This window comes from Ciconia boyciana, chromosome 1 (assembly GCF_034638445.1).
Source record: "Ciconia boyciana chromosome 1, ASM3463844v1, whole genome shotgun sequence".
Lineage (NCBI taxonomy): Eukaryota > Metazoa > Chordata > Aves > Ciconiiformes > Ciconiidae > Ciconia > Ciconia boyciana.
The window spans coordinates 99,247,326-99,270,969 of NC_132934.1; the positions used below are offsets into that span (position 1 = coordinate 99,247,326).

General features: G+C 43.6%; 1 protein-coding gene across 2 annotated transcripts; it reads left to right on the top strand.

Annotated features, from left to right (window-relative positions):
- The first annotated feature begins 537 nt into the window (after positions 1 to 537).
- LOC140662001 (OX-2 membrane glycoprotein-like) lies at positions 538 to 22,781 on the top strand. 2 transcript variants are annotated; one of them, XM_072884970.1, is made up of 8 exons: positions 538 to 642; positions 5,322 to 5,405; positions 5,745 to 5,975; positions 7,420 to 7,501; positions 8,277 to 8,603; positions 9,273 to 9,539; positions 11,422 to 11,538; positions 20,241 to 22,780. In XM_072884970.1, exons 4-7 carry the CDS (start codon positions 7,444 to 7,446, stop codon positions 11,532 to 11,534), a joined length of 765 nt encoding a protein of 254 aa, XP_072741071.1. In that variant the 5' UTR covers positions 538 to 642; positions 5,322 to 5,405; positions 5,745 to 5,975; positions 7,420 to 7,443; the 3' UTR covers positions 11,535 to 11,538; positions 20,241 to 22,780. The 2 variants fall into 2 exon arrangements, with proteins under 2 accessions (XP_072741071.1, XP_072741080.1); XM_072884979.1 differs by lacking the exons at positions 538 to 642; positions 5,322 to 5,405 and having other exon boundaries at positions 5,625 to 5,960; positions 20,241 to 22,781.
- Positions 22,782 to 23,644: the final 863 nt, after the last annotated feature.

Here is a 23,644-nt window from a genome sequence, read left to right on the forward strand (position 1 = left end):
TGCTCTGTTTTGGATTTTAGTATGAGAATAATATTGATAACACGCTGATGTTTTGGCTGTTGCTAAGCAGTGCTTACACTGATCAAGGACTTTTCAGCTTCCCGTGCTCTGCCAGGTGCACAAGAAGCTGGGAGGGGGCACAGCCAGGACAGTTGATCCAAACTGACCAAAGGGCTATTCCATACCATATGATGTCATGCCCAGTATATAAACTGGGGGGAGTTGGCTGGGGGGCAGCGGTCGCTGCTCGGGGACTGGCTGGGCATCAGTCAGCGGGTTGTGAGCGGTTGCATCCCTTTTTTTTTCCTCCCTTGGGTTTTGTTCCCCTCTCTCGTTGTTTTCCTTCTCATTACAATTCATTATTATTATTACTATTATTTTGTTCCAATTATTAAACTGTTCTTATCTCAACCAGGAGTTTTCTTACTTTTGCTCTTCCGATTCTCTCCCCCATCCCACCGTGGGGGGGAGTGAGCGAGCGGCTGTGTGGGGCTTAGCTGCCGGCTGGGGCTAAACCACGACAGTAAAGAGAAACGTGCAGGCTCAGTGCTGTGAGAGAGTGACCAGTGGTACTCCACGTGAGTGGTTCCGAGCCTGCTGAAGGAGGGAGAGAGGAATGGCCTCACCTCTGTACTTCTGACAGTGAGTACATGATTTATCTTCGGTGCAAAAGTATAGGGTTTTTTAAGAGTAAAAAGTTAGCTTTGGTGATGGAGAAGGAAAAATGAAAATATGACGAAATGCACACCAAGGACTCAGAAAACAAATAGGCAGGAAAAAAATCTCAATTTTTCCAGAACATCTCTGTGTTGGTTTTGGCTGGGGTAGAGTTAATTTTCTTCACAGTAGCTAGTATGGGGCTATGTTTTGGATGTGTGCTGGAAACAGTGTTGATAACACAGGGATGTTTTAGTTACTGCTGAGCAGTGCCTACACAGAGTCAAGGGCTTTTCTGCTTCTCACCCCACCCCACCAGCAAGGAGGCTGGGGGTGCACAAGAAGCTGGGAGGGGACACAGCTGGGACAGCTGACCCCAACTGACCTAAGGGCTATTCCGTACCATATGACACCATGCTCAGCATGTGAAGCTGGCGAAGAAGGAGGAAGGGGGGGGCGTTCGGAGTGATGGTGTTTGTCTTCCCAAGTCACTGTTACGCGTCATGGAGCCCTGCTGTCCTGGAGATGGCTGAACACCTGCCTGCCGATGGGAAGGAGTGAATGAATTCCTTGCTTTGCTTTGCTTGTGTGCACAGCTCTTGCTTTACCTATTAAACTGTCTTTATTTCAACCCACAAGTTTTCTCATTTTTACTCTTCCAATTCTCTCCCCCATCCCCCCAGGGGGGAGTAAGCAAGCGGCTGGGTGGGGCTTAGTTGCCAGCTGGGGCTAAACCATGACAGTCTCTCTGGGGGGCTTTTTTAAAAGAGTTCAGTACTGGATTTCTATGGGGCAGATCAGCTGTTTTTCACTACTCTTTAGGTAGGAGTTTAGAAGTGCTCTTTGATTCTTTCTGATGAAATGGAATTAGTTGTTTCTTTCAGTCCTAGTAATTGTGTTGCTTCCTTTCAGAAGGAAAAACACTACCACTTTTAGAAGCAAAACAACAGAAAGCTGAGATCAAAGCTGTCCTAAAGCCAGCCTCACTAACAAGACCCAGATAACATGCCCAAGCTTGCTTTCTTTTTAGTGTGCCTGTCCCAGGCGCTAAAGGAGGTTCTGTGGGATGGCAGAAATGAATATAAAAAATTGTAATGACTGTCTCACCTTTCTTTTATGAAATATCCTTCTTTCGTGACTATGAACCTGATTTTTTCTCCCAGTTACTCATCCCTAGGAAACTAGGATTTGCACTGTCTAGGGTGCAAGAATATTTGTTAGTCTGTGTAATGTGCAGCACACTTCTGTGAGGGTCTGCACAACCAGTGGTACCCACAGCCCCTGGCTGCCAGGATGCTCAGCCCTCATGCAGAGAAAAGGCACATAAATGAAGATCAGTGAGAGAGACATGAACCACACAAAAAGACCAACAGATTTCACTGGAAAACAAGAGAAGGGAAGAGAATGCGAGCTTAGGCATGAATATCTTAGCTGTACCAAAGATGTATGGCTGCTTGATGCCCAACAACCCCCATTCCTGTTAAGTCTATCTAATACCAAACCTCCTTTAACAGCGAAGTTTAAATTCAGGTGGCTTCCATTTTACACAGCTATTCTAGAGGTGGAAAGCAAAGCAAAATGTAGAAAGTATCCAGTCCTTTCTTGCCATGTAAAGGGACCCCAGGACTTTTCTGTGTTTTTATCCCCACCCACATGGTTAACTTTCTCTGCTGGGAAACGCAGTGCAATTTGTGTTGGAGAAACTGACAGGATCTCAAACTGTAACCCATTTAGCGTTTGTTTGTTTTATAGAAGTAAGTTTGAGAGAGAGAAAAGATGTGGCTTGTCCATGGTTACACGGTTGAATCACTAGCAAAATGACAGCTGGCGGCAGATCCTCTGGACCTCCTAGTAGACCTGTTTGAGCATTCACGACTTGAGGAAGCATTGCTTGAATAGGATGACTAAGGGGGATATGCTAATTTATATGAGCAGAGCCTAACAGTCCTGATGTAGGCCTCCTGCAAGCAACATGCCCTGTCAAACTTAGTGGATTTGGTTTTAATAGAACCTGTGTCACTGACTCCAGTCATCCTCTAAGGCTTTTTTTTTTCCCTGTTAAATAACAGCAACTTGCTTCAGCTGTATCATATTCTTTTCCTTAAACCTGCACAAGTTTCACTGGTTACTGGCTCAAATGGTTCTGCTTAAAAAATCAAGGGAAGAACCAAGAAATATATTAACAGCAAAGTGTGTCCACCCAGAAGGCAGAGGGAAGAATAGACCTCATTTGTGACAGAAGGGATTTCAGATTGTCTCTTCCACCAGCACGCAGGGTGTATTGCAGGTGAAGAAATAAAAGGAGAGGAACAAAGAACTCTGGATTTTAGGACAAGAGGTCTCTACTTACTCTCTTTCTCACTAACTTCAAAGCTTTGTCACACCAGAGAGTTGGTGTCAGCTTGGCCATCACCAGCTCCAGAGAAGGTGATGTGCAAAGAACTTTGCAAAACTCAGCAGAGATTGCTGAGCTGAGTCCTTGTAAAAAGAAACGGTTGACATGAGAGCACAGAATAGGGCAGAAAGGGATTTTTGTGTCTTGTTCTTCTATGAATATAAAAAGATTTTTAATTTTCTGCCACTGCTGGTCTGCCTGGAGTACTTTCCATTTGCTCCTGTCTGCCCTGAGGTTACCTCTGGTCTTCATCTACTACTTCAGAACTATCTTTTCCTTGCTGAGGTCTAGTTTTCTCCCTCTCTTCCAAAGAAGAAGCCCTCTTACTTTCCAGTGCCTTTCATCATTTTCTTCTTTCTTCTCTAAGTTTCCCCAGCCCATTGAAGGAGCAGTAAAATTTGGGTAAATATAGAACTTTTCCACCTCAGTAGATGTCAGTTACAGGGTGAGCTAATATAAAATATTGCTCAAGTCCCCCAAACGTCCCCTTTATTTTAATGAAATAAGGGCATGAAGAGGTCCCTGGGACTTCCCTGTTTTTGTTGCTTTCATGGCACAGGGCACTTCTGGATAAATTTATTTTAAGCTGTGTAGTCTGCAGTTCTCTGGAGCTGCCTCTGAAATCCCCTCAACTATAGTGAAGGCAAGTGAGCACAGGAGACTTGCTAACACATTTGTCTCATAAAAAGAAAAACATGCATGAAGGGTGTAGGTACATCAGCCTCAAACAACAAGTAGTAGGTTAGTTGCTGGAGACCTGACCTGCTTTAGAGGGAACCCATTCTCTACTCAGAACAAAATGGGGAAGGCTGGCAGAGGGAAATTTAAGTGACGGGAGACCTACTCATCGGTCCTAGGAGACTGAAGAAAATGTTGAAAAAAGGTAGTGGCGGAGCTCGGGCTTTGGTTTGTTATTTGGCAGAGGAAGGGCTCCACTAAATCAAGCATGGTGGTGAAGAAGATGTCTCCAAGGCATCCAGCTGTATCCAGCTGGAAGAGCCACTGCCCTGACCCCCAGCCTCCAGCAACAGATTAGACCTGATCTGGTGGGGGTGGCAGGGGCTTTCTTTTTTCGCAGGTCAAAAGGTACTGCTTTGTGCTTTGAGGTACTGAGAGCAGCAGAACAGGCACAGTTAACACATGGGTGAGCCTGAGATGACTCAGGAAAGGCGCAAACACCACCCCGTTACTTAGGACAGTTTAATAGCAGTGCTCCAAATGTTCCCACACATCTGCGTCAAATAATAAAGGGTTTCTGGTTTTATGTGGGCTCTTGGCCACTGTTTGGGTGTCTTTGTCAATTAATTTTGGCAGGGGCTTGAAATTGTGCCAAGTCTGATATTTTTCCCATGAACAATGATGTTTTAAAACAGGAGGCCTCCTAGGGCCTTGCAAGAGAAATATTACAATTGGTATGAAAAACGTATGAACGTGTGCGTGCATGTGTGTGAAAGCAGCTGAAGAAACAGCAGACACCAAATGTCCTGTACTGATTGCAAAGGATGCTGTTTCTAATTAATCAAATGGAGAAATGGGTTGTTTATCTCAAGCCTGGTACAAGCCCGATAAAACTACAACAGAGACAACTTGCCAGTGGAAGATCCTGTAGTCTAACAACAGGAAGATGGCAACGAGATTGCCCTGTACCACTTTGCGCTGCCCCTTTTCCGCTCAGCCCAAGAGGTAGGTAGCAGCCAAAACCACTTCCATTGATATAAAAGACATATCTCAAAATCAGTTTCTCATCACCAACAAAGAACCCAGAAGATCCTGGCCAGACTGTTTGTATGCCTACAGCTTGTGAGTATGAAACTGGGCATAAAATCAACTTGCCTAGAGATTTTGTATGATCAAATGACTTTCCCTTTCCATAAGACCTTCCACTGAATTTTTTAACGCTAGTTTCCTACAGCCTAATATGAGAAAAAAAGGTGGGGTTTTTTGTTTACCTGGGCTGAGGATCCAGAAGAGAGGCAAAGCCTTGGTCTAGTACTCAAAATTTTATTGCCGACTACTGACCCGCTACTGGCAGTTAATTATCACGGTTTGTGGTAATTAAGAGAGAAACAATTACCAGGGTGCAAAAAACGTTGGTACGTTTGTTGTGCAACTTCCAGTGAAGCCTTACAATAAATAAGTTCCAGAAATGGATCTGGTCTGAAAAAAACCCAACTACTTTCTGGAACGCTAAGTCCTCGCAGCCCAGTCTCTGGATGAGGCCCTCGGGCACGTTTTCTCCCTGCTTCCCTCCTTCCCTCCCTGCTTCCAGGTACTTGGCCGTGAGCAACCTTCCCTCTCGCCGCCTTCCCCGCTCCTCCTGGCCGCCGTTCCTGGGCGCATGGACAGGCTCGAGGTGGGTTTTGGGGGGAGGTAAGCCGCGGGTGTCCGTGCGGGCTGGGCAGCCTGCCGTGCCCGCCCGGCGGCGCTGGGAGCGGGGCCCCGCCGGGAGGGCGGAAAGCTGGCCGATCCCCCCGAAGCGGGGCTGGGGGGAGAGGCCGGGGCCCCCGCCGCTGAGCCCCTGCCCGTGCCCGCAGGCCCATCCCCGGGGGAGGTTTTCATCCCCGGAGCCGCCCGGGAAGGCGGGGAGCGGCTCCAGGCGCAGGATTTTGGGAGGATCCAGCGCAGAGGCAGCCGGCGGGGCTTCCCGGGTGTTGCAGCGGGTGCCCGAGCCTTCCCCGCCTTCTCTAAGCAGGAGGATCCCCAAGTGCCGGACTCACGCAACAGCTGCCTTCTGAAGCCTGTGTGGCGGCAGAAGTCGGCAGGGCCAAGTGGCACCGAGCAGTTACCGGAGCTGGTGGCGGCCAGAAGAACAAAAGGCTTTTAAAAGTTGATAAAGTTTCACAGAAGGTCGCGGAGGACTGGTGAATCCAGCACAGGGACGCGGTCGGTGGCTCAGGAGACCTGTGAGGTGCGGTTTGGGAAGGTACGGCACAGTGAAGGGTTTGCTCTTTGCTCGCCCTAGTGCTAGAAGCTTTTTGGTTTTTTTTTCCTCTTTATTTTCCCCTGTAATACTGTAGATTGGGCTTGTGCCCTAAAGGGACTTTTTCTGTGGCCGGTGTAGCTACACAGTAGCCTGGTTCCTCACTGTATGAAATCTTGTAGCTACACCGGCTGTGAGCAATGGTGCGTTAAGGACTTTAACGGGAATTAAAGCAGTGAGATAGAAGGTTGTTACTGAAAACTGTGCTTTCCTGCAGGTGTGGCACATCTTCCACTGGTTTATAAACACTTTTATAACTCGAGATTTCTCTCTGGCTTGCTACGCTTGATTTTTGCATGTTTTTAGAAATATCTATCTCAGCTTCTCAGAGCCATCCTCAAGTACCTGACTGCACTGTATTATCTGGCAAATTCATTATTCATTGGGCTTGCTGATGGTTTCTTGTTTCTTTATTTTACACATCAGAACTTGGTCTGTATTCATGCTTGGTAACTGCGGATTTGTATCAGGAGTTTTTTTAGCACAGCGTGTTTAAAATTTAAAGGCACGCTGCTGGTTGCGTGGATATGCGTTGTGTGCACAAGTTTGCTGGGAATTTGTTTCTTAAATAGAATTTTTTTTCTCCCTCCAATTCATTTATTTATTCATCAGTCCTCCTTTTTTAAGCCGTACAATAACATAGAAAATGCTTTACAGTTGATTGTCTCTTCTGTTCTTTGCATGTTGTGAAAATCTTTAAAAAATTGGGCTTTGCTTGTGTTCTTGACAGAAGGCACTCTCAAGAAACATCAGCTAGTTTTGCAGACCTTGACAAAAAACCTCAGGTGTAGGTGATGTGTGTTACAGAGGTATTTTATGCGAAATATTGTTTCCGCTTAAATATGACACCAGCTTCAGTTCCAGGCAGGTCTACAATTCAGCTGTATTGTGGCAATATTACCTGATTGAGGGAACAGGAAGCAGGTCAAAAGCTGCAACTAGGGAAAGCAACAACACAACCTTACTTTTGCCCCTTTCCCACCTTGGAAATATATTTGTATGTAGCAGCTGCAGTATGCCCCAAAAGTTCCCCGATTCATGCAGTTTTGGACAGATGAGGAGTCCTGAAGTCCTCAGAGAAGTTGCTTTGAATTTATCCCTTGACTTCACAAGCTCTCTCCCCATGCCACAGCTAGCCCTGGACAACCAGTACATCATGCTTCTGGTGGATTAACGCCTTTCTAATTTCCATCATGCAATTTTTTTCCCACCTTGACTGGAGCACTTTCTGTGTTGTGTGATGAGACCTGTCAAAACTCGCTGTTTGCCCCCAGAACTATGTTTTTCTCACATGACAAAGCTGCCGTTAATGTTTGCACCCGGAGACATGATATCACCGGAAGGTGATCTGTCATTAAGTCACCCATCTCTCCTTATCTTTCTTCAGGTGAAGCAGATTTTCCCTTCCAAAATGACTTTCCGAGCTCTGGTTTTGTGTCTGGCTTGTGCTGGGCTTGGAAAGGCAAATGGTAAGTTGAATTTCCTGAAAATGGTTGGGGAACTGGTTTCTGATTCCTGAGGCTTCAGCAGTCAGAGTAAGAGGCAAAAATAGGTGAAATACAGATTGCTGGTGCCATTTGACATACGTTAGATAGCTGAGGCGTAGACATGGAGCTGGCAGATGTGACATAAGGTCTTATGCACCATTTGGAGATGGGAGGAACATGGAGCATCCCATAACTACAATGACACTGGACCCCGTTGTTCACCTGAGTTCACCACTTCCCATAGAGGATCCTCACCTTGGAAACAAATCTCTCTTTCTTTCCCTCCCTCTCAAATGCACTGCAAACTCTGAAGCTACATAGTCCAGAAATTCTCTTTAGCCCATTTTGCTGCTCAGTTCTCTGAGAATGGCTTGGCGTGCACTTCCCTTGTGCATTCAATCTTCCTCTAGCTGTTAGGAAACAAAAATTGAGTCTTTGCTGGGAATGGGAAGCCATGAGCTGATCTAATAAAACTGAAGTGGGAAGTCTGCAGGGATGGATACAGAAATAGGGTATGTCTTTTTCTTTTAAACAGTTTAGAAGAAAACCAGAGCCTCAGCCAATGTAAGTCAACGTGACTTCATTGATATCTGGGAGGATGCAGGAGAAGGACTTTTTGGTGGGGGAAAACCATAGAAACAGTATGTAATTGATGAAATTGCTATGTCTGTGCATAATCCAGGCCTTCGAATCAGCATTAGGCTTCTGAATATGTGTGATATCTGCCCATTCCACTAACTATTTCATGTCATTGCAGTGGTTCCACAGGCTGAACACAGAAATGTGAAGGTGGGCGACAACGTGACTCTCAGCTGTGCCCTGACAGAACCCAAGGAGGTTCTTCAAGTGACATGGCAAAAGGACTCTGAAAAATCACACAATAATATAGCTACATACAGTACCATAAAAGGATTAAAGATTCACGAGCCCTATCAAGACCGAATGAATTTCACGAGTCTGGTACTCAATGAGACAAGCATCACTTTTTGGGACACTAGAATGGATGATTCGGGGTGTTACACGTGTCTCTTCAATGCTTTCCCTTTTGGCTCCTTCTCGGGACGTACCTGCCTGAGTGTCTTTGGTGAGGTTCACTGCAGGGCTATGTCTCTAGCGGAAAAAGAGGTGTTTTCTCACCCACAGCATTTCTTTGAGTGGTCTCAGGAAATGCAGTAGTAAGAACATCCCTTGGTGGAACGTGGTGTAGAAACAGAGCGTTACTGCTGTGAGCAAGACTCTGTGGGGTCATATTCAAGCCTGTTGTGATTTTGGCTCTGGGCTGTCCTTGTTTGTTATTCTGTGAGTAGCAGCTAAAAAGCAAGGGGTGGGTTCTTTGTAAGCCTCCGAGCAGTCCCAGCTGGAACTTGGGCAAACCAGCATTGCCTGTTGCAGTTTCCTCGTGGTGCCAGGTACAACCCCAGTGCTGTGAGCTGCTGTCCAAACCCTACCGTTGATAGGGAATTAGCAGATGGGAGAACAGCACGGACCAAGAAATGGTTTTACTTTAACAGATTATTTTAAAACCTGAGATTTCAGGTTGAGTGAAACCTTTGGGGTATAACTTCAATATAAGGGAAGGAGTATTGAATCATGGGGGGAACCTGACCCAATGAACTCTTCTTGCATTCGTGTGCCCTGGGGCTCAGTGCGAATCCAGTAAGCTTTGCTCTGATTGGTAAAGGTTGAACTGCTATTACTGCTTATGACCAGGTGCTCATTGTGGTGATGGATTGTCTCATTTGTGTGTTGGAAGGTCTCAATGCATCTGTCCATTACAACGTTTCCGAAGGTCATTTGATAGCCATCTGTAATGCTGTTGGCCTCCCAGAGCCCACCATCACCTGGAACAACTTGTTCAATTCTACTCCTACACAGGACACGGTCAGGCACACCAATGGGATGGTGTCCATCACCAGTAAACTGGAGATCTCAGACACTCAGAGCATCAGTGCACAGGACTTGACCTGCAGAGTAAGCAACACGAATGAAACAATGGAATTGCCTGTGAAAATGAAAGAAGGTAGGTGAACAATACAAGCTCCTTGGTAGTGTTCTCTTGGCCTCTGTGTTTTGCAATAGCATGTTGGGATAGGAATCTGCTGGGAAGAGGAGGGAGTGAGATGTGTATGTGCCAGGTAAGAAGAAAGGGAATCCTACTTTGCGTTCATTGTCATCTTTGAGACGACAACATACTGGGGTCCTCTCCGAGAGGGAAAAAAGCTAAACTAGTCAGCTAGGGAGCTATGGGTTTTAGAGGCACCACGTGTTTTGCAGCAAGTCGAACTTCAGTTTTCATGCAGGCCTTCATAGTTTCTTTGACAGTCCAAAGATAGATATATATATATCTGTCACCTGATATCTATCTAGATGAAGTAAAAACTCTGTGGATCACTTAATGAACACTGAAGTGGAAATTTCAAAATTAGTAACAAACTATCTCTGAACAACAATTTACCAAACATTTCAGTTAAACTTACTACATGTTTTGGTACAGATAAACTGTGTATTATGTTTTAGTTTCTCTGACATTTTTGCTAAGATACATGTGCATTGCAGTAACGGTCAGGGAGGAATACTGTTTTCAGGCAGACAGGAAGGTGATCGGTTGAAGATACTTACATTGGTTTTATGGGGAAATCTTAAATACATCAGTGTAACATCTGAATACCTTGTAGTGCTGATTTATTTCTTCTTCCAACATTCTGTTCTGCTGGAAAGACTTTCGCCCCAGTTCTATAGATGAGAAATAGAAACATTAAAAGCTGAAGCACCATTCTCAGTTCACACAGGAACATTGACTTAGGTGATGTAAAATTCACGTGTCTCCAAATCCAGAGCCTTAAAAGGAAGACCACTTGGAAATTAGGAAGACAGGAAAAGCAGTTTGGGATTGTGGGTTAATTCCCAAATTACATGCTCAAGAAGTGATTGTTATAGGAATAATAGTAAAGAGTAAGATCTGACTTTTAATATCTTCTCTCTAAAAGTTGAAAAGCAAATTAGTTCTTAATTCTGAGTCACACTAATTGAAAAAGCATAATAAATCTTTTTGTCCTGTCTCAAATGCAATATGCTTTTGTTTTGGCCTTTTGAAAAGGAAATGTGTATCTCAGAAAGCAGGAAACTAAGACTGTTGTTATTCCTTTGTAGGAGAATGAAAAATGAGCTAATAGCTTGTTGTTTTAACAGTCTTATATTTTAGAGAAAGAGAAATTCAAATGAATAGTTCAACCTAGCTTTGTTAAAAGACATGATAGTTTTGGCTTGATTCAAATAAATTTTAATTCAGAAAGTTTTCCAGTTAACATCAGTGAGCACTGAAATGAGCCTTCGTATTATCATTTTGATTAATGGCAGTCAAATGAAGCAGCTAATGTCTAACCAGGAGGGACATTTACGCTCAGATGTTGGGTAGAGCTACTCGCAGGCATTGAAACATAGCCTGTCTTCTTTTCTGAAAGTTAATTGAGCCTTTGCGACAGTGATAGGTGTTTAACAGTGAAAGGAAACTTTTACGAACTTTTACAAACAAAAAACTCAAATTCTGGATGAACAAAAAAACTCTTCAGAAAGTGTCAAGACGTGTACAAAGTTCTGCTTATGTACACATGCCAACTACCGTATCAGGTATGGGAATGACATTTTTCTTTGCCATGGATGAACATGAGCACATCTTTTCTTCACAGAGCATTTTCTGTGGGCAAGTAGGTTTGTTTTTGAAGATACACACATTCACTCTCTCTTTTGAGCAATTGCTGCTTTCATGTAGCTTATAGCAATAACTTTCACAATCTTGATGAGGAACCATTGTCATTAATCAGACAACATCTTGGCTCTTTTTGCTCTTTTTCTTATATAAACTAGCTTAGTTTGGTGTATTTTTTGTTGTTTTGTTTCCACAGAAGAGGGATCCTCGTTGCTTTGGCTGATGATTACTGTGGGGATTTTAATTATCATCATAGTTCTGATTCTGATCATGCTGTGCTGGAGGAAGAGGATATGCAGGAGGGGTTGAAGTGGTGAGTCACTGTTGCACAGAAACTAACGGTTTTTGTAGAGCCCATAATAAGGTCTGGTCTTCTGCAGAGAAGAATGAGTCTTTGTTGAGATACCATTAGGGGGTATGAGGCTGTTATATTGGACAATAAACTTTATCATAATTTACAGTTATTAGAGGCTGCCTCAGCTGCATGTGATTTTAAGAGCTGTTTTCCCACTGCTAGTGCTGAGGGACAATACAAGACTACAAATTGTGAGGGGAGGATCCAAGCAGAGCAGGACACGCTGCTTGTGGTTTGCTTTCAGGCAGAAGTCTCAGCAGAAGTAATTCACTGGTCTTTTGCATTTTCATGGAGGGCCACAAAAGTGTCGACTGTAAGTATGCTCAGAGAATTTTTGGCAGAAGAGGTATGTCGTAGAGGAACCCACTCATGCAGAGTGACATGCCTTCAAGGGAAGGGCTTTCTTTGTATTTGTAAGACAAACAGTGTAATATGATGGAGAAGTGCACTCAAACTTGGCATATGAGTCTGCTTCCTAATGATGAATTAAGGAAAAATTGCAGTCAGTGTAATGTCCTTGTATGTGTGATGACCTGATCATGGATCAACTCAACTTTCCAGTCTTAATTACTAATAACAGAATGAAAGGAAAAAAATAGAGGAATGGGGAGGCCTTAGGCTTCAGAAATCACAGAAATTTGATGGTCATTGGTAGTTTCACTCTTGCTTAACTAGATCAAAATTCTGTGTCTGGCTTTCAATTCTACTAATATGTTTAGAAACTTCAGAACACATTAACTCAGTTCCTGAATATTCAGATACTTGCTTCATGATGATAATGTGATATAAGGTAAAGAAGTGTTTCCAGGAATATCAGACCTGTCTATTGTGAACTTAGACCAACAGCATCGACTGTTATGAGGGGTTGATCTAGTAAATCTGCTACTGCCAGAGACACAATCACTGAGCAAAAAGAGAAATGAACACCTCTTACACCCCAAATGTAACTTCTTAATTTTAAAATGTATGTGAGCTTTCCATTGATCCTATAAACAATTCAGAAGAGAAAATGTCTGTTGAATTTTCGGACCAACCTGGAAGTTAAAGAGCAAGGAGTTGGTTCTTAATTATTTTTTTTAAAGGATCAGAAGAAAAAGGTGAAATGCTCAAAAGAAAGATGTATCTTTATGCTAGAACAACCGTTCCAAACACAGATGAGCTTGTACTAAGCAGACCTTGAAAGACAGACCTTGAGGCAGAGGTGACCTGGCAGAGGTCTGGGATCACCCCCTAGAGCGGATCAGAGAGTGACCAGGCAAACAGTGTGCTAAAAAGTGCAGGTGCTGCCTTGCAGAGTTTTGAAGCCCCTTCATTGCGTGCCAGATGAGAAAAACCATACTGGGACGCTGTGACTGCACTGGTGCTTGAAGCAGGAGTAGGGTCAGTCAGTGAAATATTGCCTGACAAGACTAGGTTGTTCATGTTTATGCTAGGCTGAGGATGTTAACATACCTCTTGGCATGATTCTGGCCCTCAGATATTAGTGGTTCCCCAGGCAACGCCCACATGTGGTTCCAGTGATAGCTTATAAAAGGACCATCCCCAGCAGGCAGTACAGTTAGCTTCACAGCAGGTTTCCTATGCTCTACACCACCCGCGAGGTATCAAGCTTGGAACCTTCAAGCCATTCACACATCCTTGTGCCATGTCGTGGGTCATGCAAGACATGATTTCTTGCTGCAGAGACACCGCTGTGTTGCACAACAACAGAGCCTACGCATTATTTTGGAAACTTTGAATGAAGCCCCCCTCCCCCTGCCTTATAAAGAAAGCATAAGACACAGGAAAGCGTAATATGTTTAAACTGAAAGCACTGTGTCCCTTCTTCCTTAGCTAATGGCTCAGAGCTTGAAGCCCTGCTGTGTCAGCAAGAGAAGTGGGGTCTCATGCCCCGCTGCCTGGGAGGACATCTGCAGTCCTGGCCCCATGCGTGTGCCAGCGTGTCACAGGGTCGAGACTTCATGTAAATACCTGTTCACTGGGGCAGAGGGGGTAAATTAGACAAGCAGTGTTTAGCAGTGGGTGTAAGTTTGTTGTATTAGAGTTCATCAACAAAAGCAGGATCTGAGGGACTTCAGTTGTTTGTGTTCCTTCCTGGTTCTCATGGGTTTTGATTAACTGGGATGCCAGGATGTGACTTCTGCAGTGGGCTTGTAAGTCATTCAGTCTCTGTTCTTTTAATGCAGTCTAGTTTTTATCAGTCTTAGTCTGTATCTTTTCAGTTGCTTTTTGGTCTTGAGTTTTGAAAATGTAATGCACTGACCTGGATCCTTTTTTGCATAAAGGCGACATTACTTTATCCAGAGTAATTTTGACCAGCTGATCCTATTCCTTCATACAGTGACCAGCTTAGGGAAAGCTAAGTCCCTAAGCTTAGTCCATCTACCTAACGTACATCTGTTTCCCTGAAGGCTTCATTAATTAGTTTGTTGTAAAACTCCAATACTGGTGCAGTTTGATCACTCTGTCACCATCTGATTTTCGACACCTCCCCCCCCCGGATGTTCTTTTTTGCCTGTTGCTAAAAGTTACTTACAATTTATCTTCTTTTATGATTCCACTGTCACTTTCCCAGACAAATCCTTAGAATGCCAAGAATACCTGGGGAGCTATAGTAATTTTTAACGCTATGTTTAGAGTGCATTACCACTCCACAAATATCACATTGTAATGAGGAAATCCCCTACACCTCCTTAGCTCCCCTCTGAGCAGCACACTGCGGACCCTAGTCTGTTTTTGCAGTGGCTTGTTTTTTCCCCCCCTCATCTGTGAACTCTGGTTATGCTTTTTAAAGCATTGGTTGCCGTCTATTCACCCAAAAGGGAATAACATCTTGCAGAAAGCCCTTTCCTGGTTTTATCCTCTATTATCCTCAGATTGTGTTGGAACAAGGAGCAGCGCCTACATACGTATTTTTGGACGCGCTTTTTGTAACGGCACAATAGAGAGCTAATAGCGCTGGCTGGAGGATACCAATGTCTGTCTGAGGCTGTTATCTGGGGCGTCAGTACTTCTTTTCATTCTGCACTAGATAACAAGCAAAGCCTTTTCAGTCTTGTCAAGATGCCTGGTTTTTAAAGTAAAACAACAGCTTTTTGTCTGGGTGGCTGGGCACCCTTCTCCATCAAAGTTTCTTCTCTTCTGCTTCTGCTGTTGAGAGTATGGTTGGTTTTTGCTTTGCTTTTATTTTTCTTGTTTCCCTCCTCTCCACGGTAGACATTTGGGAATCAGGTGAAGAGCTGGGGCTCAAAGTTGATGTCCCATCCCTCAGGCATTTGCCTTGTGTACCAGTTACAGAGCATTTTGGTTCTCCCTCAAAACATCCCAAGTGAAGCGTCTTCACAACATTTGGCAAAAAGTCACTTGTTTGGAAACAAACTGAGCAGCCTTTGTGGCAAGAGCTGATGCAAAAGCTTTGGAAAACTCACATCTTCATCCTTGCCAAGCAGAGAGGCAAACCTAGCCATGCCTGTCACTCAATTTAAGTGCAATGAGCAGGCTGCGATGAATCACCAGGCATAACTTCACCCATGCTGGGGGTTTCTCAGTGCTACTCTTCTGGTAAAAAGTTTCACCATTTCCTACCTGGCTCAACTAATAGAGCTTAACTGTAGACCACACCAACATAAAGCTGTCCAGTTAACAAGCCAAGTGCCTGGATTGAAGCAAAATAAAGGTTATTAGTTTGAATAAATTCCTGTGACTTGCCTATCGCATACATGTCTCAACCTGAATGCTTTCCACAGCATCAGTTGTTTATTTCAAGGCTTGCAGGATACTCATATTTCAGCCTGGCCAGTTAAAAAGCTTTAAAGTCAGTTCTCAGGACCTAGCAGTGTGCAGGGGGATAAAAGCCCACGCAAACAGTTTTCTGGAGGCTTGTGGTGGTCTGTGAGGAAGGGCTATTTCACAAATGGATATGAAGGCCAGCATGATTTATTTTTATTTTTTTTAAAGCATTGGTATGTTGATCTCCTTTGGGTAGCTTATGCATGTTTTGTCATGTGGAAAGCTTTAGAAATGGTCAAATAGTATATTTGTGTTTAGAAAGCTATAACAACAGGACAAAAAATTCTTGGAGCTTGTTATTGAATAGATATGATGCGACCTAAGAAAGCTGAGCAGATTAGGTGAACGTGGAAGAAGAAAACTTCATAGAAGAAGAGACTAGCTCAGATCAAAAAATCTGTTCCGCAGAAAGTGCCAACATAGCAATGGGTTTTTCCTGTTTGGAAATTGAAACATTCAGGTTTTCCTTCAAGCAGAAATTTTACGGAACTTAGATTAAGCAGCATTAAAGTCTTTGTTTCAAGATGTTTGTGTCTGAATACAGCCAACTAACTGTATTTCAAAGAAACGCTGAACCTCAGTGTACCTCAAATGTTACACAAGTGCTGTAAGACAGATTGAAAATACCTCTTTGTTACCAACTAGAGATCACTTAATACCCTGAATAGGAATTTAAGATGCCCTGATTATTATTTTTTGAAGTTTGGAAACTGCTACAAATAATACAGATTCAGGTCTGTTAAGCTGCAAATAGCAACTTGGCTGATCAGCTATAATACGTAGGTATCAGAAACTTAAATTTTGGTGGCCAAAGATGTCCTGAAAGGTTGGGAAATATGGAAGTCTTGTGCAGGAGATTCCAGTTATTTGGGAAACTTTACAAGGACTTGCACATACTTTCCGTTGCTTTGTTTATAGTAAAGATAGGAATTATTTCTGGAAAAGCCATTTTAGCAGTTTCCTCTAGTGTTTATTCGGTTTGGATAAGGCTGTATTTCTAAGCTTTGGCTTATAAATTATGGCAATTCTTGTTTTATCTGTATGACTTGGCTTGTTTCTTCAGTGGATTTGCTTTGACGTACAGCTGTTTTTCTTAAAAGTGAGAGACTAGGTAGTTGAGAACAACATAGTAGCAGCGCGGTTTTAGGAGACTTTTCAGAATAATTTTTCCCGAAGTGACAGCTAAATACCAGCCTTTCAGATGATAAACTCAGGACATAAATCCCTCTTTCATGAGGCAGATGGATATAATGCACCCTGCTTGCAGAGGAACAGGTCTCTGGCCGTCATGTCCCAGCTGGGGAGGCTCATTTTAGAATCGCCTTGGTTTCTTCTCAAGTGTGGTTTTATTATGAGTAGGAGATTATATTTGTCCTATTTTGAATTCCCAAAAATAGCAAAAATATGCAGTGGTATAAATGAAAGTTGTTTTGCTTACAGCAGCCTCATTCCTTTACCCTTCTTAACACTACAGCAAAAAAAAAGCCCCCAAAACCAAACAACCACAGCGTAAAAAAAAATTGTAGCCAAACAGACCTGAACAGAGTTAATGAGGGGAGAAAGAAAGAAAAAAAAACCAAAAACCATACAAAAATGTCAACGGAGGGGTAATCTGCTGTCAGCCTGCCCATGAGGTTTCCCGCAGACATAAATATTTCACAACCCAAGTGAAGATGTTTTCTGGGTTTAATCACACACTGATTCCAGACAACTCCTGTTGCCTAGTAAGTCACTTAATTTTTGGTTCACAGAAGTGTGCCTGGCAGTACCCTGCAGTCTGCATCATATATATATAGGGCATGGGCGCTCTTTCCACGCTTTCCATGGTTTAGTGCTACCTGTTTTCATTGCGAAGGACAGGGATGGCTGGTGCTTTGTTCATTTTCCCATCGTGTTTTCCCCCAGCATGTTTTGCTGAGGAAAGCATGCTCCTCGTGCTCCTTTCCATTTTGGAGAAGAGCTGGGAGAAGGAGTGGCGGAGGAGGAGGAAGGAGGGGAGGGTGTGTCAGCTCTCCTGGGGCATGGCTGGGGTTTTTGTCTGGAAGGACAAAATAAATCCTGTTTGCCCCTGACAGGATGAAGGTAGCGGCATAGGAAACATCTCGGAGCTTGTCCTGCCCATCTAAAGGAGGGGTGTCGAAGTACAGGCTACTGAAAACAGTGTCCTTTCTTTGCAAACAGGGAGGCCTTTACTATGTGAGCTTAACACAGTTTCTGTCCTGTGCATCATATCTGTGCTCTTTCAAATTATGAAGTAATTTTCCAGTCCTTCATTCTCCTCTTCATTCCAACAATAGGGCTTTGTATATAACCAGAAAATAAAATGGCTGGCAGCTGAAAGGGAGAAGAAATAGCACTCCTGTGTTATATGAATAGTTGTCTTGCTGTTTCAATTTCTTGTTTAATTCCTTGGTAAGAATTATTTATGTGCTCAATTCCGAAAGGTTTTTCCTTTGCAAAATACTTCGGCTGTATGCAGGGTTATTAGATAAGGAGATGGAAACCTTTTTCTTACCCTTCTACACGGAAAGTAAGGATGCCATGTACTTTATCATTTTTTTCAAAGCCACATAAAGATAGTGTCATAAGTTTGGTCTCAAACATCAGAATGACATTCTGAAATATCAAACTATTTATATATTCAATAAATAACCTTATTTGTGTATTACCAACCAGGAAAGCTGGTTTGCTTTTCTAGTTTCTAAATCCATTTAGGGTTTCATATATTCCTTATCTCACTGTCATATTCTGAATTCTGCAGTGTGTGTGGTTTCCAGAATTAAAAAAACTGTTTGGTTTAGTAGTAGGTATGTAGTTTTTTTAAAAAAATTCACGTAATCTTGTCTTCAGATAATTTTTAAAAAAAATCTGAAATATTGTTTGAACAGGTTTTGATGGTCTTAGTTAAATGAAAAGAAAGAACAGTGTAATAACTTTCCTGATTCATTTGGTATTGTATTAGTAGGAAATGGAGAATGCCTTTTTTCTTTTTTTTTCTTTAGCAAATCATTCTTACTATATGCAAATAGATTAATATTCATTCTGAAAATTTGTCATGCCATATTCCCTGTCTCTTGTTTGGAAATGCCTTCTTATTGTTTTATACTGTTTAAATATACAGTAAGGCTTTGCACTCAGCTGCCAATTTCTGCATTCAAAAAGGGACATTACAATTGTCCAGTTACTTTCGAGGTACCTTATTAAATTTTCGCAAGATGCAAGGAAGTGAATCTGAAGCCATGCTTACGTTGAGGCAGAGGGCGAGGTTATGGGGCATGCTGTGTAGCGGTAGTCCAGACGGCCGCCGTCAGCTTAGGGGCCGGCTGACGGTGCAGCGCAAGCGGTGCCGCGACATGCCTGCTACTCCAGCGTTTACCTGAAGGCAGGAACAGCTTTTAAGCTGATCTTTCCAAATTTCCACCGTACATGTTACAGTAGGATGTGCTGGTTTCATCCTGATGTGTGTATAGATCTCCTCCAGGTCTCTGAGGAGGGCTGGCCACTGGTTAAAGCGACAGGAAAGCGAAGGGCAGTGTAACCAGCGAGCTGGCTGAAGGCATGCCACCACGCTTCCCCAGGGAGTGCTCCAAATGCGGGTAGGGCAAAGGCTAGGAGTCTTTTTAACCGCGGCTCTCGTCCCATATTCTCTAGGCACTGCAATCAGAGCTGTGGAGTGATTTAGAATAATTTTAGGGTGGGAAGACAATCTTTGGGGAGGGGGAGACAAAAAACCTAGCAGTTGCCTTTTAGAGGCTACTTTAAGCTGGACTGATTTTTAAATCTTGGTGATCAAAATCACCAGGGAAGAAGCTTTGATTTAAATCTTCCTATGTACTTCTGTTTTCTCCCTCTCTGTTTTCATTAGTTTACTTGAAAATAAGTGTTTGTTGTTGTGGTTGTACTGTAATAAATGCAGGTTTTCCTTCAGTGATCATAAACTGAAATTCACATGTAGATTGGTATCTTGTATAATATAAACTACCTGGGTTTGAAAACACCTTTTTCAATACTGTACTCCCCTCTACACTGGTAATGTCTTTTGGCAGCTACTGCTGAGCAGGATCACTTGGCTTCCTCCCAAGGCAAACAGTTGGTTCTGCTGGTAGAAAATGGCTTCGAAGCGGGTGTTGACGAGCTGGGTAGTTTATCCCTACCCAAGGAGAAAACGCTGTTGTATAGTGCGTAGCATGACATTTTCATAACTGTTGTTTTCAGGCTTTCTCATAAATATGCTCCCAAAGGAATTTCTGTTGCTTAAGGAGAAAAGGGGATGAAAAAAAAAAATTCCCACCAGTTTTAAGATTATTCCCCCTTGGGGCATAACAAAATAATGAGGGGGCTGAACATCCCTCAGGGTATCCCTTTTGAGGAGTCTGGGGGGAATGTCAGCATGGGGCAAGCTGGATGGCGTGAGTGCGGACCGCTGGGAGCAGTGCCGCCTGCGGCTCCGCAGGCATCTCCTGCGGCACTTGGGGCAAGCACTGCTGGGCTCAGGTGTCCTGGGTTCAGGCACAGACCCTTCTTCTATGCTATGACACTTTGTGTGGCAGGCGTGCATCTGTGCTGTTAAAGATAAGGTAGCTTCTTAAATTTAAGGTCAGGTTATCATCTATAGTGAACAAAGGGAGCAAGGGGGAACACAGGCTGAAGCCTGTTTCGTTGTTTTAGGAAAATGTGTGACTCGTCGTAGAGCAGGGAAGGTCCTACGGTTGTTCACCAAAGGGCAGTTTTGTGACTCTTCTTCCCCACTTTCCCCACTGTGCATTTCTGCCCCCCCCACCCCAACGGCAACCACACTGCTCAGCAAGACCTGAGGCAGCAACACAATGGCCACAATTCATCCTTCTTCCTGTTTTTCCTTTGTTTTCTAGGATCCTAGAGGATTTCCATTCACCTACCAGATCATTACAGCCCAGCAGCCTGAAGTCAACATTACAAGCAGTGACTTGACTGGCTGGAAAGAAACAGCAATAAAAGGGAAATACATCACCTACACTACCCTATCTAGACGCCGAGGTGATCACTGAAAAGACTAGCACAATGTTTGTTATCCGGTCTAGATGCTTAATCATAAAAAGTAGGACCAGAGGGACCACTTAGTCCGCTCCTTTGCTGCCAGGCAAAATCTACTTTGCTCGTGCAACTCTTGGCACTGCTATTGTGCAAAATATATTTGCCTTCTTCCAGTTGAGTTTTGAAAACGTCCATGAATGGAGGCTCTGCAAGCTCTCTGGGGATCCTCTTCCAGTGCCTAATTGCTCTCGCAGTAAAGAGGCATTTAATTGTTACCAACATCTGTCTGCAATTTCACTTGCAGCAGCTCTCCGTTCATCGCCCTCTTCCTGGCATCTAGTTTTCCTTCCCTTATCCAGCTGATCCAACTCCTTTTCCTCAGTGAATGTGTGAATGTGCCAATGACCGTGTTGCTTAACTCTCTCTGGAGAGACCTGCTGGACTCAAAACCACAGGACTCAAACCACACCAAAGCTGCCAAAATTATTGGGGAAGAGCAATAGGACTCCAAGCAGGTGACAGATTAGAGGCAGTAGCAGTCACAGTTGGGAAGGAAGAGTTATGAGTAATTTATGTTATTTGGCTTTTCTTTCTAATCCTGGGGTGTTGTTTTTTTTTAATATATAAGTGAGGAGGAGATAGAAGCAAAGCCCAGTAGTGGAAGTATTGGCATCCCCATCTTTCCTTCCGTTTCTGTTTTGCTGTCATTGTCTCTCTGTTTTTTCTGAAACAACTCTGTTAATTAACCCAGCCTAGCCCTTTCTTAGCTGTCAAAATGCGTGGACAAGGTTTGCTGATAGTTCTCATGGTCATCTTTTGCACAGTTCAGAATAGTCTGCCCTGTCTTCATCCTTTTTTGTTGTGTCTTTTTAAACACAGACACATCTCTCAGCTGGCCAAAAGCCATTATTCTATACCTGGACCTTGTTGTGTGGGATGTTACACCCTGAGCTAACTATCGTGTGTCACTGCTGTGAATGTAATGGGATCAGTGGGGAATTTTACAGAGGCAGAATTTACTGCTTTGTCATGTTTTTGGTAGCAGAGAAAGACATTGCACTACTCTTACGAGCTGGGACCTAACTCTGCTCCTGCCCCAGGTAGGATTGGAGACCCTCTTCCCCCCCAGCCCCAGTTGCTCCTCGCTGCCTGCCCCAGCCTCCTGATCTGGCCACGTCCAGGCTTAATGCCCCAGTTGCCTGTCCTCCCTGCTTGCTGTGCGGCAGCAGGCCACGTGTGAGAGCCGAGTGCTCCTGGCCATTGCCTCGCAGCTCATCGCATTTGTGAGGGGTCGGAGCCTCGGCGTGCCCTCTGCCTCGCCAGAGCTTCATGCCTGCTTCACGGGGTGAAGGCTGCTAAAAACAAGCCTACCTCTGGGCGTACCGACTTCGTTGCCCGTTTTACTGACAGAGTAGACAGATGGAGGACTGCAGGGGGTCCTCTGGTGATTTTTGTTCTGCTGACGAGTGCTAATGTTTAAGGTGTTTCTCAGTCTTCCTTCTGTCTGAATATTTGTCATCGTATCAGGATCGCTACCAGAATCCTCTTGTCTTTTGGGTTCGATTAGCAGTTGTTTGTGCATCTGAAATATTCTATCTAAGTGCCTAGCATTTTGGATTGTGCTTTTTATGTCATATGTTTACCAAGAATACAAACTGTCAATCTAAAAAATCAACAGAGAAGATTTAGCAGATGCAAGACTTATGACTAAGTGTTCAGAACCAATATTTTGTTGGTTCCAGAGCAGCAGCCTCTCTAGAGTCTGGCAAAAAGGTGTGTGTGGGGGGGTGTGTGTGTATATGTCTGCCTGTATTACTGAGGACGTGAGGGGTGATGTTTGCTGTTACTATCGTAGGTGCAATAAGAATTATTTATTTATATATTTCACTTTTTCTAATTAAAAAAAAAAAAAACTGATCCAGCCAAAACACCAACTGGTCCTTTTTTTTTTTTTTCTGGGTGTTTGGGATACCAGAAATGCTTCATTGCAAGTTGGGCTTTTTTGTAGTTTTGATTTACACTTTGCTTCCTTTCTGTACAGAAAGTGAGACTTCAGGGGGTTTTTAAGGTGTTTTGGTTTTTGGGTGGTTGGTTTTTGTTTTTTTTTTTTTTCCCCAAAAAAAATTTTTGAGTGAAACAACTTTTGAGATAAATTTACAGAAGTATTTTTGACCACAGCAGCTGCAGTTTACTTCAGATTCAAAAATAACTTCAGTCAATCAAAGAATTGTATTTTATATTTTTAGAGGTATTGTGTGTGTGTCGTGTTCGTTGCTTAATTATTCTTTATCTGAAGTTACATGCTCTACTGATGTATTGACTGTCCTGTTTTCTGTATTTGCCTTTGCTGGAAAGAAGCCAAATAAAGCAACTTTGAACATAAGGCTGGATGATTCCTTTCATTTGTAGCACACTGCCTGTGAGCTTATTTTAATAAATTGATGAGAGAAATATCACACGTGACCTCCAAGTGCATGAATAATTCCTTTGGGAAAGGCAGTAGTGACCTGGTGTATTCTTTAAGACATATGACATTTTGGGGTGAATTATGAAACCACAATAATTTTTGTTTGTCATGGCATCTGCTTGCACTTTTCTTCTTAAAAGATGTGATAGTGAGAAACTTGGATCTAGTTAAAAGGACATGGTAACACTGCCATCTCCATAAAGGAGCTGAGTGTCGTGGGATTATGTCCCAGGTCTTGTAATAACAGTGAAAGGCAACAGTTTATTGCTTGTCTGAGCTCTACCAGTTGGTAGAATAGAATTAGAATAGAATAGAATAGAATAGAATAGAACAGAGTAGAATAGGCAGTGATTTCCAAAGGTTTTGAGATTGTAACATAAACTCCCACTCTTGATTTTTCAGGGAAACAAACGGTTGCTGCTGATGGTTTCTGAAGAACTTCCTACTAGATGCTGGCCAGAAGTGCAAGTCTCATTGCTGATGTACCTCACCCTGACTGATGGGAGTTAGTAGTTTCTTCTCCTGGGAATTTGGCGCTCTGAGATCAGCCAGGTCACCTCTCCGTGCACAAAGGGAAGGTAGCGAGCCAGCAGCACCACTGTCCTGAGCACGGTGTAGGGCAAGCTGTCGCTTTCCCAGGCACAAGAGCAATTTTTACCAAGCAGAAGGTCTGCTTGCCGTGGCCCAGGAGCTCCTGGCAGAGCTGAGTCGAGTGTTGCCTGGCCCACCAGTCACGAGGTCAGTTGTGCTGGCAGAGCAGGGCAGGAACTGGGCAGTGAGGGCTGGGGCTGAGGT